This window comes from Lotus japonicus, chromosome 1, assembly GCF_012489685.1.
Source record: "Lotus japonicus ecotype B-129 chromosome 1, LjGifu_v1.2".
Lineage (NCBI taxonomy): Eukaryota > Viridiplantae > Streptophyta > Magnoliopsida > Fabales > Fabaceae > Lotus > Lotus japonicus.
In genome coordinates, this window is record NC_080041.1 from 124395619 (window position 1) to 124414248 (window position 18630).

At 36.2% G+C, this 18630-nt stretch overlaps 1 protein-coding gene and 2 pseudogenes across 1 annotated transcript; 1 reads left to right on the forward strand and 2 right to left on the reverse strand.

Moving 5' to 3' along the window:
• The first annotated feature begins 4699 nt into the window (after positions 1-4699).
• Positions 4700-9927, forward strand: LOC130730215 (GDSL esterase/lipase At5g03610-like). The gene is made up of 4 exons (XM_057582161.1): positions 4700-4857; positions 4987-5175; positions 8613-8884; positions 9148-9927. Exons 1-4 carry the CDS (start codon positions 4788-4790, stop codon positions 9661-9663), a joined length of 1047 nt encoding a protein of 348 aa, XP_057438144.1. The 5' UTR covers positions 4700-4787; the 3' UTR covers positions 9664-9927.
• Positions 9928-10222: 295 nt separating this feature from the next.
• LOC130723882 (sugar carrier protein C-like) lies at positions 10223-10968 on the reverse strand (annotated as a pseudogene).
• Positions 10969-15840: 4872 nt separating this feature from the next.
• On the reverse strand, positions 15841-18630 carry LOC130723892 (NAD(P)H-dependent 6'-deoxychalcone synthase-like; annotated as a pseudogene).

Consider the following 18630-nt stretch of genomic DNA (forward strand, 5'->3'; position numbering starts at 1 on the left):
GGATGATATTTTCCCTGGTCTTGTTATCAAGATTAACCCTTTCAACAATAGGTAGAACTTCAGTTTTTAATCAATTCTTTCTGAACCTGAAACTCAGAAGCTATACAGAAGTTTCTTCACAGAATTGATTCTGACTGCAAAATCAATTGAAGAAGAGTTTCCCAACAGGCCAACATACAATACAAGAGTAGGAGGTCACATGATCTGTGTTTCATTTACGATGAGAATTTCCATGATACCGCATCAAGTACTTTCTACTTTCAGTTAGTAGGGAGGGGATGTGAGATTTGTAAATTCCTTGTTTTATATGATTTTACTTCATAGGGACAGTGGACCCACATATCCAGTTCTTTGTAAAATAAACAATTACTGTATAATGTGTAAGAAGTAATATTGAAATTAGAAGTGTAAATTACGTCATCTATCTAAGAGATCTTGTTTTCAAAGATAATGCATGACTGTATGAATTGAGACTTGAGAGATCTCTTATCCTCTCTGTTATAGGATTATTATCAGCATCCTTAATTTTTATGAAAAGGAAAAGCAGTCATTTATTTTTCAAAGATGAAGAAATCAAATTATCTAAATTTCACCTCACTTTGTCACTTTAAATGTTGATGGAGCCTTTAGTGCAACTAGGCAAGAAATAGGCATGGGAGTTTTCGTTTGGGATAGTAATAGAGCTTGGAAGTGCGAGTTCAATGCCAGCGTTATGGAAGGTAATTCAAATATGTAGAAATAGGTGCTAAACTTATCAAATATGAGCTTTAGAAAAGCCGTGCGTAAAATGGATAATTTTTTAACATATGATTCTTTCAGCTGCAAACCTATGTTAGAGACCGTCTTGAGATTCATCTGATTTTGACCCACAATTGAGAATTTTGCCTTCGACATGTTCTTAGAGAAGTTAATGTCCCACAAATTGTATTGCTGGAATTTATTCACTTTGCAGTGTGAAATCATTATCTTGAATACACCTCCGGGGATGGTTCAACCCTCTTTTTAGCAAGAGATGTTTTAGACTTAAATTTTTTTTTTGGTACAGGCTTATAATTGTTTTGTTGTTTTCATTTATTTCCCATTACCCAACAAAAATTAAGTCGTTTTTTAAATGCTCAAATTAAAAGTATAAGGTCGTTCCCGGTTTAGGCTTTTTGTAATTGTTGGGCCCTAACCATAGGCTACATAATTTCTTTTTCATTTGCTATTCAAACAATTGAACCTTTGGGTCACAAACTCTTTCTAGAAATTCCCCTAAAGCCCAAACCAATTATTCTCCATTTAACGGGTTTCTTCTCCTCAGAACTTTCTCCTCACCTCCCTCTAGTAGGATTTCCCCCCTCCTCTTTATCAATAGAGTTTTCTATATTTTATGTATATTTTTTATTACTTAGTATGTACATATATACAAACTTAGCATGCTTTATCCAAGTGAACATGTCTTCATCATTTGGTCAGCCTCCTCCTTATATGCATTTGAAACTCTAAAATTAGCAAACTACCACGAAATTTCTCATTAATGCGTGTCCTTAGATATGAGGATTATGGCTTGGTAAATTCTGTTGTACCCTGAATTTTTTTGGGTATGGTACCTATATTAAGTAATTTAATAGATTATTATCATGTTATTCAAGATAAATACTATATCTTTAGATTTTACTTTACTCATCAATTAACTCTATCTTATGAAATTCATATTTTAATGAAAAATGAATGAGTGGTGGAAACGAATGATGGTGATGAAGATGCGCGTAAAATGACCATAGTTGATGGATGAATAAAGCTCAGAAAACATAACTCGCAAATCTCACGTCCCTAAGAATGCAACGCTGCATTAATACGATAAAATAAAATCAAACTTTGAATCGGTATATTGAGTCTTTATTATCGAACGAACTCATTTTGGGTACCACGCCTTAAGCTGGCTTAAGGTACCACAACAAGCACCTCCTTATGTCTTTGCCTCAGTCAACCATAAAAGTACATATAAACCAAACTCATCATCGATAAAAAATGCATAAAGATTAAATCGCTCTAAGAACATATAGAATAATAGGTCTCATTTTTAATAATTCACCCTTAATGGTGATATTGAGTCGTCTAACGATGAGATCTCTCATTTCAACCTACAAGGCCTCAAGACACAAAGCTTAATCATTACGGCGAACATGTCTTTTTTTTTACTACATCCACTTACATTCCTCTAACATCACCTAATCGGTCCAATACTTAAATACCTCTTCTATTTAAGACTCAAGTCTTTGAATTTCTTTTTTTTTTTTTATTCTGTCATGATCACTTATTATAATCTAATTTCTCTTTAAATCAGAGTATTAATTTTTAGTATTAACCTAAGTGTTCTATCGACTAATAGCTGTAAGACCAATCTCTTATCACATTCTTTGCGAAGTGAGTTTTTTTTTCTATTCTAAACGGGTGTTGATTAAGAAATTATTTTTTGTTCAATTGCTTAGTGGGTCCAATCTAGTCTCAGGATCTCACTCTCACTAACAAAACAAATAAAAAGCATGTCCTTTACCTCCCTACACTCCCCTCTCGCAAATTCTACCTAGCTATTGCAAGTACCAAATATTAACAAGAGGGTAAATAGTCAAGTTGGTCCCTGAAAGTGTCCACCGCCTTCAACTTCATCCCTAAACTTTTAAAATGACGCCCGTGGTCCCTGAATGTGCCAAATCTCCCTCATCAGCAGTCCCTGGGTTAAAAAAAGTTCACTTCCGTTAACGGAAGTGTGACGTGGCATGTGAATGTTAGGAATGTTTGGGAAGGGTTCAATTTAGTCCTTGAATATTGTGAAAATTTTGAAGACTTCAATTTAGTCCCTATGGTTGAAAAGAAGTTCTTTCTCTCCCCCTTCTTCCTCTACCTCTCCCCACCAGTCCACCACCATCACCCTCCTCCATCTCCATCTTTTTCATCTGCTTCTTCTTCTTCTTCCCACCCTCATCTCCCTCTAACACTGTCCCTCACCCCACCCCTTTTTCCCTTCCAAAAACCAAAATCCATCAACCCAAATCACAAAACCATGAAATAAACTTAAACCCATAAATTTAACCCTCTTCCGGAACAATTTCCATAACCACCATGCTGCAGCTTCTTCAATCTTAAAATACAAATCCAGACAAATCATTGAACAACCAAAAACCAACTAGAAGTCATTGAACAAACCAATGTTCCCAAAACATTTCTTAATCATGTGGAAACTAGTTAATATTGAACAGTGCACTTATTGTCATTGAGAAGATGGTATGTCTCTTGCAGCACAGAGAAATTTAAACCCAGAGAAAAATCCAATAAAATTGAACGAGGGAAAACAGAGAAATGGAATTCATTATTCATGTAAGCTAATAAATCATTTCAATTTATTCAGAGAACGAACAAATAAAACAAAACAAAACAAACCCTTCCACTCCAATCCAAGAACACCATACCCACTTTCTCTGTTACTTGCTTCTACCCACTCGATCACTACCAACTCAATGGATTCGAAGTATTGTATTGCAGTGGAATGACAGAGATTCATGCGGCGGAGGGTCAGCTCAAGGGCAGCGGAAATCTAATTCTGAACTCTTTGGAACCCATCAGAACCAAGCGACAAAGGAGGCCCAACGTCCGATTAGGCGACATCGGCAGCGACCAACCGCACGAATCCCACCACCGCCGCAGCAGCAAGGGGTGGAAGCTCGACTTCGACCACCGCAAGGAAAAGGATTCCACCGCCGCTAACCCATCAGGTAATAAACCCTCAAAGACTCGACCTTTAACCAATTTGAGCTTCTGATTCGCCAAGGGACCGGAGTCTCGTCCACGAACTAACCTCGAATCGTTCTTGACTCTCTTCTCCGGTGACGGCGACGGCTCCGGCCTCCTTGCTGGCGATTTGACCCTTCGCTTCCTGGACGGAGATCAACTCCACTTTTGCGTCCCTGTTCCATCTCTCACGCTATATTGTTTGCTGGCCGCTTCGTCTGCTCTCTCCTTTGTAACGGTAGCAGTGGTGGCTGTTATGGCGGCTGAGAAGCTTTCCCTAATGCTGCATGCTACTGTAAGCTGAGAAAGATTTCCTCTATGACATCCTTTGTTTCGAAATTCTCTAGTGGGTTTTGAAGTAGAGGCATTTGGGTCTTTGTTTCTTCCATCAAAACCAGATCTGGGTGTTGTAGTATAGGCATTTGGGTCTTCGATTCTGCTATCGAAATTGGAACTTGGTGGGTGTTTCAGAGAGGACCTTCTTCACTGACTCCTCTTCTAGCGGTGGTGGGGGTTCTTCATGGGTTGGATTTGATTTGGGGAGTGAGGATCTCACATGGATTTGGAAGCAGAATGGAAGGAGGTTCTGGTGTGGTGTTGATGAAGACGGTGAGATGATGAAGACTAATTTAGGGTGAGTTTTTTTATTTCCTGAAGTTGTTTTTTTAATTATTTAACTATTTTTTTATTATTTTCTGCGTTGAAATGCCACATCAGCTGCTGGCTTTAAAAAAAAAATTCCAACTCAGCTTTCTGTTAACGGTGTGAGATTTTTTTAACCCAGGGACTGCTGATGAGGGAGATTTGGCACATTCAGGGACCACGGGCGTCATTTTGAAAGTTTAGGGACGAAGTTGAAGGCGACGGACACTTTCAGGGACCAACTTGGCTATTTACCCATTAACAAGAACCTACTCTAGCCATCTCTTTTTCCCTTCCTTCAATATTCCGTCTTTTCAATTTCATTTCTCCTTTTAAACTTCGCTTTGAAAACACTACCTCTAGTTATTCCACTAATGATGGACTCGCACAAGCTAGTGCATCTCTCCCCCCTCCTCTGTCTTCTCCTAGTTCTACATCTCTCAGGTAACATAACACACCTTTGATTAATACCTCAAAATAAAAAGACGATGTTTTTGGTTCTTTCTTCTTCATGGGATCATTCTTAGTTGTTTGATGAAAAGCTCAAAATTCACCTCATGTGTCTGATTACAGGACAAGCAGAGTCTCTTCTTAAACATGATGATGCTCCAACAAAATTGTTCGTTTTTGGAGACTCCTATGCTGACACAGGCAACATCAGGAAAGGGTTGGCTAATTCATGGAAAGACCCTTACGGCGTCACCTTCCCCGGCAAGCCTGCCGGTCGATTCTCCGACGGCAGAGTCCTCACCGATTACATTGGTATGTAAATGTGTGCAATCAAAGCTTGCTTTTTTTTTTCTTTTCTTTTTTGTGTTTACTATTACTTTAATTACTTTTCTTTCTTTACAAAAAGTTTTGCTTTTGAATCTGCTTGCTTTGCTTTAGTTGGTAATTTAAATATTTGTCACACTGAAACAGTATAATATTATAGCATGTTAAAAATTGGTCCACCTATGAATCAGGTATCTATAATTAATATTCAATGCATATTATTTACAATTTATTCCCTATCTGTTGAAACTAATATGTAGAGATTTTTTAAATATTTTGAACCATATTTTTCTTGATGCACAAATAGCTTCTATATCTTAAAAATCAATTTTGAAACATAAAAACTAACTTCTCTAAGAATTGATTTTCACTCAAGAATTGATTCCAGAAGAATTTTCAAATGTGCAATGAGCTAGGTCTTATTTATTCATATAAGTTATATTGGTGGGGATCATTTCTCTGCTGGCTTGCCACTTTTCCCATTTTCTGACGTTGTGCTGTCTTCTCTTTTGCCAGTAAAATGTTCCATTATTATGTCTTTGCCACTTTATTTAATCCCCCCTTCTTTTTTCACTCAGTTTTCTTTGGTTGTAGCACGTTCATCTGCATTTTCTCTCGCTTTATTCATCATATTGAATTATTATATAGTAGCATAGTTTTGGTCTCTTTACTAGCTTTTCGCATGGCTGCACCAAGCTTTGTCCTCATTATGCCATTTTAGTAATCATTGCTTTAGCAATCAACACAAGTGCTCCACTTTACTAGTGTTTGTGTTTTGCCATTTACACTTCCTCTACAACTCTTTGCGTCCTTGCACCTGTCACTGCTGATGCTGCTATGATTCATGTTCAAAGCAAAGAAATTAATTAATTAATGAAAATGTCATATTAATTATTAAAACTGAATCGATGTGCTCATTAGTGTATAACTATCATGCATATTTTATGATCAAATTTAGATTACATCTTTGGCTTTGGAATATCCTTGTTTTTCTTATTCCAAGGTACGCACTTTTATTACCGGTGGACTGACTAGACCAAGGCAGCTTTGTCAGTAAAAGTAAAAGCATTGTCGTACTTTACTAGTTAGTACTACCTCCGGTCGTATTTATAAGCAGCAAAAAAAAATTCACATAGTTTAAGAAATGTAGTTAAACTAAATAAAATGCATCAAATATGTCTTGAATCAAAATAAACTTTTAAAATTACCCTTTGTTATTAGTGTTAGAAAATGGGAAAGAGAGAGAATAATTAATGAGACACATTTAACAAGTTAGAATTAATAAGGGCATCATGAGAAAAAAATTAATTAATATAGCTCAAACTTTCATTTGGTTCTTATAAAAATGAACAAAAATTTTCTTCTCTTTCATACTTATAAATAGGACCGGAGGTAGTAGTTACATACTACTGCATGATAGATAGAACCTTAAGTAAAAGCATTTGGCGCTGAAATATTAAGCTCAAATAAAATTTAGAAATCTATCTATAATTAATTCTAACGTTTACTTCAAATAACTTCTTTTCCCCGCGATGACCAGCACGACGTGAATTAATTGCACTCCGGTTAATACATATATATTGAACATTAAGTTTTTTTTTTCTATGATCGAACGAATTTAGTCAAATCACAACATCGTTGATTGAGGAGAATTGGTTTGACACCGTCGAGTGTAGACGATGGCGATAGAAAGATAAGGGGGCTGGTCTACGACAATCGTCACCAATAACACCTGTTATGACACTTTAATGCTAAAGTAAGTGATTGAGAAATAATTTGCCTAAGGTCGAAATGAGAGGGTAGGGGTGCACATAGGCCGGGTCAACCCAATAAATCCATCCAACCCAATCCGATTCAATGGTAAAAATGCGGGTTGGATTGGGCAAACGGGTCTATCAGATGGATTTTATTACGATCCAATCATCTTTGAATCGGATATCGGATTTCGCAATAATCCATCCAACCCAACCCGAAATCCAATCATGTAATAATAATAAATTATTTAATATATATTTTTAATAATTTTAATTTTTGCCTAACCTACTAGTAGGGTATGTAATTTATGGAGACTTGGAGTCATACTATTTAAGTGATTTTTAGGAGACTTGGAGACTAATTTGTTTGTAATAACTTGTCATATTTAAAAACTTGAAGTAATTGTTTAGTTATGTGTTGTTGTATAGATGTGTGTAGACAGTAGTTATGAACTTATGACGTAATCGCATGTTAGAGACTTGAAGTACTTGTTTTTTAATATTTTTCAATATTTCAGATTTATTTTTATTTTAATATAACGATCCAATTAATCCATCCAAACCAACCCGAATATTGTCGGATTGGGTTGGTTCGGATTCGTAGGTGAAAATTCACAAAATCCAACCCAACCCAAATAGTTTTGATCGGTTCGGGTCTTAATTAGGTTGAAAATTCATCCAACCCAACCCACGTGCAACCCTATGAGAGGGTGTACCTGTGAGTTATTTTTTCACTTACTTGCCTTATGTGTGTCTGTTTGCGGATACTAATGGAGTAATGAGTGCTTATATATATTGTTTTTTTTGGAAAGCAAAAATGTATATAAGATAGCACAAGAGGTGTTATAACTCATATACAAAGAGTCAATAGGAAAAACGGAAAAATAGCCTGAGAGAAAAATCAGTCAAAGGGATGCACAAGTTGTATATATCCATGTAATGTTGGTCGTTGGATCTTCTATATATGGGTGATAGAAATTAGAGGGTTCAGATGAGCGGGTACACCTCGCCCACATCTCGAGCTCTACGGCTACACCAGAGGCTAGAGTGAAAAACTCTTCATGGAACGTGAGGAAGTGATCCAAACTCCTCAGTTGTGGAGTTTGAGACGACCATGATTCGTGACGAGAAACTCGTTGGTCGGAGGAGAGTGAGAAGGCAAATGTCGAAGGTAAATGCCATTGAAGCGGGGACGATCAAATTCTTTTCCGAAACAATAGTCCCCCAACTCTAACATTCAACTAGGGATGTCGATAGGCATAAAGTTGTTGCATCGTTGTTGGATGTGATTGGAATATATATGAGGATTTGATGATCGAAGCGAGCACAAACGAATCAAATTAGATTCTCCTCGAGAACACTAACATTAAGTGGCACAACCTATTATAGCAAGTATAGACGAACGTAGTAGGTCAAAAGTTGGAACTTTATTAGTTTTAGTTAAGATCTACATTGAGCTGGACCTAGCTAGTCAAGAGAAATGATGAATATAATAAAAGTAAATAATTGAATTATAATTTTGTCACAATCTCATCTTCATTTCCCTCAGTTTCTTTACAAGGCATTGTATTTTTTTTTTGGTTCTGAATGGAGCACAAGTCATTGTATTGATAAATTGCTAGTAGTATTCATGAAATTAATAAGGTTTGCGCATGATTGATGCAATTGCAGCAAAGTATTTGAAGGTGAAATCACCAGTCCCTTACAGATTGAGGAAACTGATGCCGCAACATCTGAAATATGGAATGAACTTTGCATTCGGTGGAAGTGGTGTCTTTGATACGTCAGTTCCAGCTCCAAACATGACAACCCAGATTGATTTGTTGCAACAAGTCATCAGTTACAAAGTCTACACCGCCTCAGATCTCGCCAACTCGGTGGCATTCCTTTCTGTCGCTGGAAATGACTATAGTCAATACTTGGCCATCAATGGCTCTGTTCAGGTAATTTCATTTCAATTACCTATGTATTAAATTAACTTTCTAGTCGTCACAGATTGTTATTTTTGTAAGGAAATTGCTTCTATAGGTTAAGGACTGAATTATAAATTTTAAAAGTTTAATACAAGAAATAAAATGATAAATCAACACTCATACTATTTATTCTTCATTTTCTCTTGAAAATATTTTTTGTTTTTAACTGTACCACATTGGTTGAATGAGACCAATGCAATGAATGATGTTGGACAAAACATGGGTGCATGCAGGGTTTACCATCATTCGTGGCCCAAGTGATTAACCAGACAACAACCAACATGATCCGCATCCAACGGCTGGGAGTGAAGAAAGTAGTCGTGGGCAGCCTCCAACCCGTTGGATGCCTCCCTCAGATGACAGCCCAATCCTCCTTCCAACACTGCAACGACACCTCCAACAACCTTGTACTCCTCCACAACACCCTCTTGAACCAAGCCGTGACCGTACTGAACCACAACAACACTTCGAGCTTCGTGGTTCTTAACATATACGAGAGCTTCTTGTCGGTGCTGAACCACCCAACCACACACAACATTCAGAGCCAGTTGAAACCCTGCTGTGTTGGTGTGAGTAGTGAGTACTCGTGTGGGAGCGTGGATCAGAACAATGTGAAGAAGTATCAGGTTTGTGATGAGCCCAAGTCATCGTTTTTTTGGGATATGGTGCACCCTACGGAGGCTGGGTGGCGAGCAGTTTATAACAAGTTGAGAACCATGAATGCTCTTCAACAGATCCATGTTTACTAGCTTGGAGGTCAAGAAGCTATAGTCCTTGTTTGCTGCTATATGTGTTGCTTTTTGGCTTGTTAATCAGTTGTCATTGTCAAAGCTAAGATTGACTTAATAATTGTTCTTTTTGTTTTGTGTTAAATAATTCATGCACGCCCCCTTTGTTTTGTTGTTGTTAAATTAGTTGCTAACTTTTGTTTGTAATCATTCATCAAACTCCTTTTCGGAATGTGTATAGAAATTGATAATTTATGATTGAGCAACTCTTTGAATGGGGGATTAGTATGTTGTTGTTTTTAAAAACAAATGACAGATTTTTAATGTATTATATTATGAAAAAAATCTAAATAATTTGAAATAATAGAAAGAAAAAATATGCAATATATACTACATATTTTTGGGGTTGTCTAAATGACTCATGAGAAGTATGAGTTAAATAACTCATCGTCCAATCAAATTGGAGATAAGTGAGTTTGAATTTTTATATTTTATTTATTAATTTATTTTTAACTCATTTATCTCCAATATTAATGTGATTGGATAATGAGTTATTTAAACTTTCCCATGGGTTATTTAGACAACCTTCAAATTTTTTGCTTGTTAATTTTTTTTCTTCCAATTTTTGTGATCAAACAATCTGTGCTACTCTTCCTCTCTGAGATGACTCCATATTAAGGTGGTAAATGGCCACGGTTCCCATCAACTCCAAACCTCGCTCCGATAGCAGCAGCAACTACGACCTGACATATCATCATCTGAACCCCTCCTTAAAGGAAAAGAGCTCTCCTCCCCACCTATCAACTCCGTAAATGGATACACATGTAGCAACGATGTTCACCACGTCGGTAATCACGGCCAACATGAATGAAGCATCGTCCTTAAATCCAATGGAGCTGAACAGGAAAGGAGCATAGAACATGATCACATTCATCCCAGAAAATTACTAGAAGAAGGGATCAGTATGAGCATGGCGAGGTGGGGTCGATACTTCCTCTCCAACAGGTTCCTCCGAGGGTCCTCCACTTGCATGGAGGCTTCACTAGCTGCTACCAAGTCATTGAATTCTTGATCCACGTCATCCACTCAACGAATTCTCTGAAGATATGCCTTGCCTGCGTCGTGATCTCCCCGCTCAATCATGGAATGAGGAGTGTGTGGGAGGACTAATGACCCAATTGTTATTATAAGTGCGGGGATCATAGCATCACCCAAACTCAACCTCCATCCCCACCCTCCAATGATCTTGGCAAAGAAGAAATTCAACACATTGGCGGCAAGTATCCCAATAAGATTGACAATTGTAAGCCAATGTTTAAAGCTCATTTGTATTTACATTGAGTCATCCGAGAGTGGTAGAGTGGCACAGACTGTTTAATCACCTAAATTGGAAAAAAATCCCAAAAATTAACAAGCAAAATATGTAGTATATATTGTATATTTTTTCTTTCTATTATTTCAAAATATTTAAATTGTTTTCTGAAATATTACATTAAAAATCTATCAATTGTTTTTAGAAGTTAAAGTACACATTTTATGGAATGGTAAAGTCAGGTTTGCCTCACATCTACTAGAGAGAGGCCGCTATCACAAGTGCCTATGTATTGGAAAGGTGTATAACAAAAGAAATTGAATCTTAAGTTCTTGAGGGAGTCTGGTCAGGGAGCATGCCATGAGTGAAGCACTTAAGGATCATCATGTTATATACACACATTGGCCTAATCAAAGGAGTAAGAAACTGGATGACAAGATTGAAGTCTGAAGAGAAGATGATTTTTGTAGGTTACAATCCTACTGGTTCCTATAGGCTATAATACCAATTTGTTAGGGTTGAAAAGAACTAAAAAAGAAAGAAGGCTACGTGAGAGATATAGATCATGGAATGAATCTGGCCATCTGGATCTAATTTTATTCAAATCAACTAACTCTTATCATTAACACTACATAGCTATAGCTTTTACATTCCCCAACTAACCCACTGTACTAACAATCAACTAGTTGCTAACCAAACTGACTTTGACCTGAAATCCCAATATCATAGCCGAAGATCAATTGATCACCCATGGCTGCCATGATGCATGTCATGGTGACGAAACGAGTGAGGTATCCTGGGTACTCCTTCCCTCCTCAATTGCCTATTCCTCCAACTGCAAGCATTGTTTCTTCTGTTTGTAGCACAAACCAAGCCCTGAAAAATATACACATGTTCATGGATTTTAGAAACAGCAAGATGGAGCTGGGGAAAAAGATGAACAGATATGTACAGCAGCATTAAATTAACACTCACTGTTCCCTCAAAAATAAAAAAAATAAAAATTTACACTCACTGTTAATTAGTTCCAAACTTCAAATACTCAGCAAACCCAAAAAGTTCATAATCTAGGTTCCTGGTTTCTGAAAATCGTGAGTGAACATGAATACATATATGAATCCTCCTTCTCTGCTTGATTCCATTGATTTCTTCTTTCGGAATTTCTGTGGGAAAGGGAATAATGGCTAGCTCCACACTCTGCAGGGGATCGAGAGGAATGCAGTCAATCGGGGAAGAATAATCTGAATCTTATTATCATACAAAGCCAATTACAATTAGGCCTATTTGTACTAATCATACACCCTCCTAACTAACCAGGTTTGAAAACATGTTGGTCACACAGTAAATACCAACTCCTAAATAATCAGGTTTTTACTATCACTTGAACATATTGGAGTACACTCTTTAACATCTCTCTCGGAGAAGCAGAACAAAACACACACAAATTAGCTCAAAAACCAGAAAACAGCTGTGTCACTGTTGTTTGTGGCCCTGCACAAAAGTACGCTTACCAGATTGGTTTTTTCTTTGATGAGACAAAGAATTGTATTTAAATTTAGCACAAAAGGTGGCCCAATTCAACACACTACTCACAATACCTCTCACACACAACTATTTCACTTCTAACCCTTGTAAGTTTCATTTGATTTTTTTTCTTTCAGGAAAGCATATTTTCAGCTAAAATCCAAATTTTGCAGCTAAGCACTCACTATATATATATGATCTGTTAGAATATATCACGGAATGAGTTTCCTTATGCACATAAATGATACCATGCAATATTTAAATAAATACATCTGAATTTGAGTAGCATTTTTTTTAGCTTTGTACTCTCGACAGGAAAACCAAAAAAAAAAATGTGGTTAAAACACTTAGTTACCTCAAAAGTAAATAAGTCCAAAACCCTTATGAATTCTTCTTGCTACCTTGTATAGATTGGGGACAGCAATTCCCCATATCCCATTCCTCAACCCTAAGAAAAGAAATGCATATTACAAAATATATATAATCTGGAAGGCGGTGTAAGACCGGCTACCAACTCTTAAAAACCTCCTTAAGAGAAAGGTTATCCGGTTTGTCATTGAAGCTAGCTGCCCACTATGTCTGCAGGGGGAGGAGACGATTGATCACCTACTACAAAGCTGGGCATTTCGCGACAGCTGGAGTCACAAATAGCGGCAGTTTGAACCGCCGCGAAAAATTTTCCCTTCATTTTTGCAACAGCCACTGTTTGTTGCGCCACGAGTCCACCTAACCTCGTTTTTAAGGGGTAATCTTTAAAATAACTATAATACATGATTAGTTATATATATGTCGGCTCACAAATTAAATAAGTATCTAACAAATAAGAGTTTATGCAATCTTTTAGTCACCATAACTCAAATGAGAGGAAGATACATATAATTTAGAGAGTTAAAAAGAAGCTTGTAATAATCATAGGAAAAAAAAGTAATTAAATATAAGAAAAATTCATTTTATTAAGATAAAACGCTACATTTATTAATATAACATGGTTCATAATACTTGATAATTTTTAGTTTTACTTTTCCATTAGGTAGAAAACTAATAATGGCTTAACGTTTTCACCATGAGTATCTTTTTTCCCAGCGCTTTTGAGTTTTTCCCAAGTAAAAGTAAGCTCCATCTGGTTTAATACTTCGCCAACATTGTGATCTGCATATATCGCTTTCGAATTTATAAACATCAAAAGTCTTGGTAACACTGTTCCATTCAAAGGTGCACCAATACTCAGTAGTGCCCCAAAAGTTATCTTTAAAGGACCATTGTATGGACTGCCCACTTTGAAGATAATGTCGGCCAAGATCATCATCCTTTGATTTACAATGGACAAAGAGCTGAGTAAAACCACTACCCACCAAATCATTTGTAATACGCACAGTATTAGTTTCGTAGAACGAAAAACCAGCACCACTTATTCGACCGTGAACAGGTACTATCAACATGTTTGTTGTAAGAATCACCAGCAGAGAAAATAATGTAAACAACACCTTCAACATGTTTCTAGAATACTAATAATCTCACCTCTTATATTTTCACTTACCCTACAAAAAACTTTCGATTTATCCATCTATGTATAAGTAAAATTTATTTGAATTTTACATTAATAACAATATTAATTGGTTATTAAAAAATTCTATTACTAATCATAACAACTATTAATTATCACAATTTACCATACGTATAAAAGTAAGAAATTAAAAATATTAATGCAGTTTGACTTTTGCATTATTATTTAACATTATTGATTTCCATTAATAATATTTCATATTATTAATTATAGAGTAATGTTTGTACTTTCAATCATTTCATCAAATAAAAATTATACTTTCAAAAAAAAATTATATAACTACTAATATTAATGCAGTTTGACTTTTGCATTATTATTAACATTATTGATTTTCATTAATAATATTTCATATCATTAATTTTAGAGTAATGTTTGTACTTTCAAACATTTCTTCAAATAAAAATTCTGCTTTCAAAAAAAAATTTATATAACTACTAATATTAATGCAGTTTGACTTTTGCATTATTATTACTCCCTCCGTTCCTGATCTTTTGTTGTTTAAGGCTATGCACATTGTTTAAGAGTGCAATTATTGATATATTTGCTGACATAAACACCCCTATTTAATGTTGAGTTAGAGTGAAGAGAGAGAATGATAGTTATTGGTTAAAAAATTTGTTATGGTTTTGATTGGTGAAAATAAGTGGTGGTAGGTGAGAGAGATAATATTAAATGAGGGTAAACATGGAATAAATTGAGAAAAAATGCATTGGATTTGTAAAACACAAAAGTTTTGGAATTTAGGCCAAAAGTTAAAACAACAAAAGATTAGGAACGGAGGGAGTAACATTATTGATTTCCATTAGTAATATTTCATATTATTAATTATAGAGTAATGTTTGTACTTTCAACCATTTCATCAAATAAAAATTCTGCTTTCAAAAAAAATTATATAACTACTAATATTAATGCAGTTTGACTTTTGCATTATTATTAACATTATTGATTTCCATTAATAATATTTCATATTATTAATTATATAACTACTAATTATAAATTTTAAAATTTTAATACAAGAAATAAAATGATAAATCAATACTCATACTATTTATTCTTCATTTTTCTCTTGAAAATATTTATTGTTTTTAATCCAGTTTTTGGTCCCTAACCTTTGTCATAAATATGGCTTTAGTCCCTCGCCGGAGTAAAGGTGGGGATTGGTCCCCATTTTTTGGTAAAATGATTGATTTTGGTTCCTCCGGCAGTTTGGGTTAACGCCGGAGCTCCGGCAGCTGATGTGGCATTTCCACGTCATTTATTGAGCTTATGTGGAATTTTTTTTTCATTAAAATTCTAAAAAATATAATTAAACCCTTAATTAAATCCTTCATTTAATTAAAAAAAAAATCATTCTTCAACAACCAACATGATCCGCATCAAGCATGGAACCAAAAAAATGTGAACCTTTGTTTAATAAAAATTATCACATGACTGCAGTTTTTCCAATGAAACTCAACATGAAGGGATGAAATGACGAAGAAGGGTTATCAAGATTAGAATAAAGATTAGAATAAAGTTTGGGCAGAACAGAATCTGAAAATCCAAGTATTTCAGCATTCCCAAGTGTGATGAAGGAAGTAGAATTTATAGATAAGATTATGGAAAGACATATGTTGGTGAAGGGGAAATCTTGAAGTCCAGCAAACTACAATGACCTATAGCAGAAATTGTTTAATCACTTCATTTCTATAAATTAAATAATGGTGTCCTTCATATAACGTATTCCCTTGGTGGTTCTGAACTCAATGCTAGTATGCCACCATTTGAGTTGTTGTAGATATGAACATGCTCCACAAGATTATTTGATATTGAGAAGAGGCTTGGTAGGTTCTTTGATCAGCCTCTCTTGATGGATTTCACGTATTTTCTTGTAATCATTCTCAGTCAAAGAGCAACCAAAGATTGCAAGTTTCGTTGCATCCTCTCTTTGTCATAGCTCTTCGTCACAAAAGTTAACATGTTTATATATCCATTAAAGACTAATCTGTGAAATGATTGGAGATTAAATTTCTGAACAATAGTTAAGTTAAAAGACAAGATCTTCAGAGAGAAGAAATAAGTCAGAGCTAAATTACTATAAACTAATAGGCTTAAATGCATTTGTTGCCCCTGATGTATCGTCAATGTGCAAAAGATAACCCGACTCTTTTTTTATCGACGTTTGTACCCTCAATGTTTTGAGAAAGTATAGGGAATGCCCCTCCGTCAGATCGACGTTAAAAAACTAACGGAGGGGCTGACGTGAATTTTCTTTTTTTATTTTTCTTTTATTTCCTCAAATGCCACGTCATTAAATGAAAATAAAAACCTTGAAAATTGGTTGGAGAGGTTCGAACCCAGGACCTTGTAGTGGCAAAACACACACATTACCAATTGAGCTACATGGACAATTGATATATTTGACAACATAATTTTATTTATTTCATATATCTTCTTCATCTTCTTTCTTCTTCCCTTACCAATCAAGCTGTGCGAAACTGCTCCTGCATGCATGCTCTGGCTTGTTCCTCTCATAAGCATCACCAATTGTTTGATCTTTATCTAAATAATACTTTTTTGTTTTGTTCTCATCATCTCATCTCATATTTTGAAAATTCAGCATCTGCATTGAACTCAGGGGAAAGAATGAAAATCAAAGCTTCAGATCGAATGAACCAGAGCTTCATCCACACAAATCCAAGCCCAGAAATTTCATTCTACATAAACCAGAGCTTCAGATCGAATGAAAAGGAGAGATTTTTTTATGGGTTTTGCATCAATAGGGGATTTAGAGAAGCAGGACGTGATTGAAACTTGAACACCTTCCCCAATCAGCCAGGGTCCCAACAACACCTGAAATTCAAAAAAAAAGAGGGAGATCGGAAGACCGAGAATGAGATGGGGAAGAAAAATGTAGAGAACGGAGGTGGTCGGAGTCGCGGGGGAGACGAATCTGGGTTGTTGTTGGCGGCGACGGTGTCGCTGGGTGGTGATTCGTTGAGCTGCGACAGTGGGTTGTTGTTGTTGAGAAGAAGGGGTTCCAGAGCTTTAGAGCCTCTGTTGTTGATGGTCTCTGTGGGAAAAAATTAACTCTGGTCGAAGAAGAGGAAGAACGAAGGAGAAGAGGAAGAACAAAAGGATGGGAGAAGAAGAAGAAGAACTAAGACAAAGAGGAAGAAGATTCTGGGTTGGGCCGTTGGGGTTAGGGATTGGTAAGGGAAGAAGATGAATGATGAGGAAGAAGATGAAGAAGATATATGAAATAAATAAAATTCTATTGTCAAATATATCAATTGTCCATGCTCAATTGGTAATGTGTGTGTTTTGCCACTACAAGGTCCTGGGTTCGAACCTCTCCAACGAATTTCAAGGTTTTTATTTTCATTTAATGACGTGGCATCTCAGGAAATAAAAGAAAAATAAAAAAAGAAAATCCACGTCAGCCCCTCCGTTAGTTTTTTAACGTCGATCTGACGGAGGGGCATTCCCTATACTTTCTCAAAACATTGAGGGTACAAACGTCGACAAAAAAAGAGTCGGGTTATCTTTTGCACATTGACGATACATCAGGGGCAACAAATGCATTTAAGCCAAACTAATATTGCTACTTTGAAATTAATATATGGTGATACACCATCAAAAATTAAATAATAGTAGATAGATACTTGGGCTATAGTCTTGCCATGAGTATCCAATTCTTTCTGTCATTATCCATCGCTAAATTAGCTCCCCTGCTGACACCCATCCTTAGGGGTGAGAAAGCATTTATGCCAAATTGCCAATACGGGGCCTTTTCCTTGCAAAAATCTCCAAGTTTCACTTGTTGCCAACCAAGGTTAACTTCCACCTCTTTGGATTAAAATCAATGATTAATATTAGGTAAAGTGTTAAACTAACTTATGAGCTTATATCAATTACTTGATCAATTACAGGTGAGATGGTAGCAAAGCAGAACAATTTCTCAAGCTTCTTGATAGAGAAGTTGTTGACTCCAATGGCCTTGGTGAGGCCAAGTCTCTAGCTTTCCGCCATTGATGATCACACTTCCTGCATGCCAAACTCCATAATCTCTAATACTTCAATAGGGTATTTGACTGCTCCTTGTTTAGTAGCAAAGGGCCAGTGGATCAAAAAAGGGTCTAATTAAATATTCTAGTTGAAGTGTCCTGCATGGACGAATAAAGAGTTTTCACATAAATATGGCTAAACCAGCTCAAGGAGTTGGCACGATCATTCCAATTAATAAATTAACATTAACGCAGTTGTGACTTGTGATCATCACCTTAGAGATTTCTGTAGAGTAGGAACAATGAGTTCAGGATGGTTGTCAATAACCCACCCTTTGGAAGTAACAAAGAGGTCATCTTTGGATGCAATTAGTCAAAGTTGATGTTCTTCTGCTATAGCTGCTCCTACGTACAGACTGCTTCACCGCATATGCTGCAGCAGCATCAGCATGCTTGTCACCCTGCTTGACAGCCTCAAGAACTACATCTCATGTACTAATCATATTGACTGCTTCCGGTGCAGTGCTGAGGCCCATCACCAGTATCCTCCGCTACTCGGTGGAGGATTGGAGAACTACTTTAGGCACCGTGGTGGTGGCCAT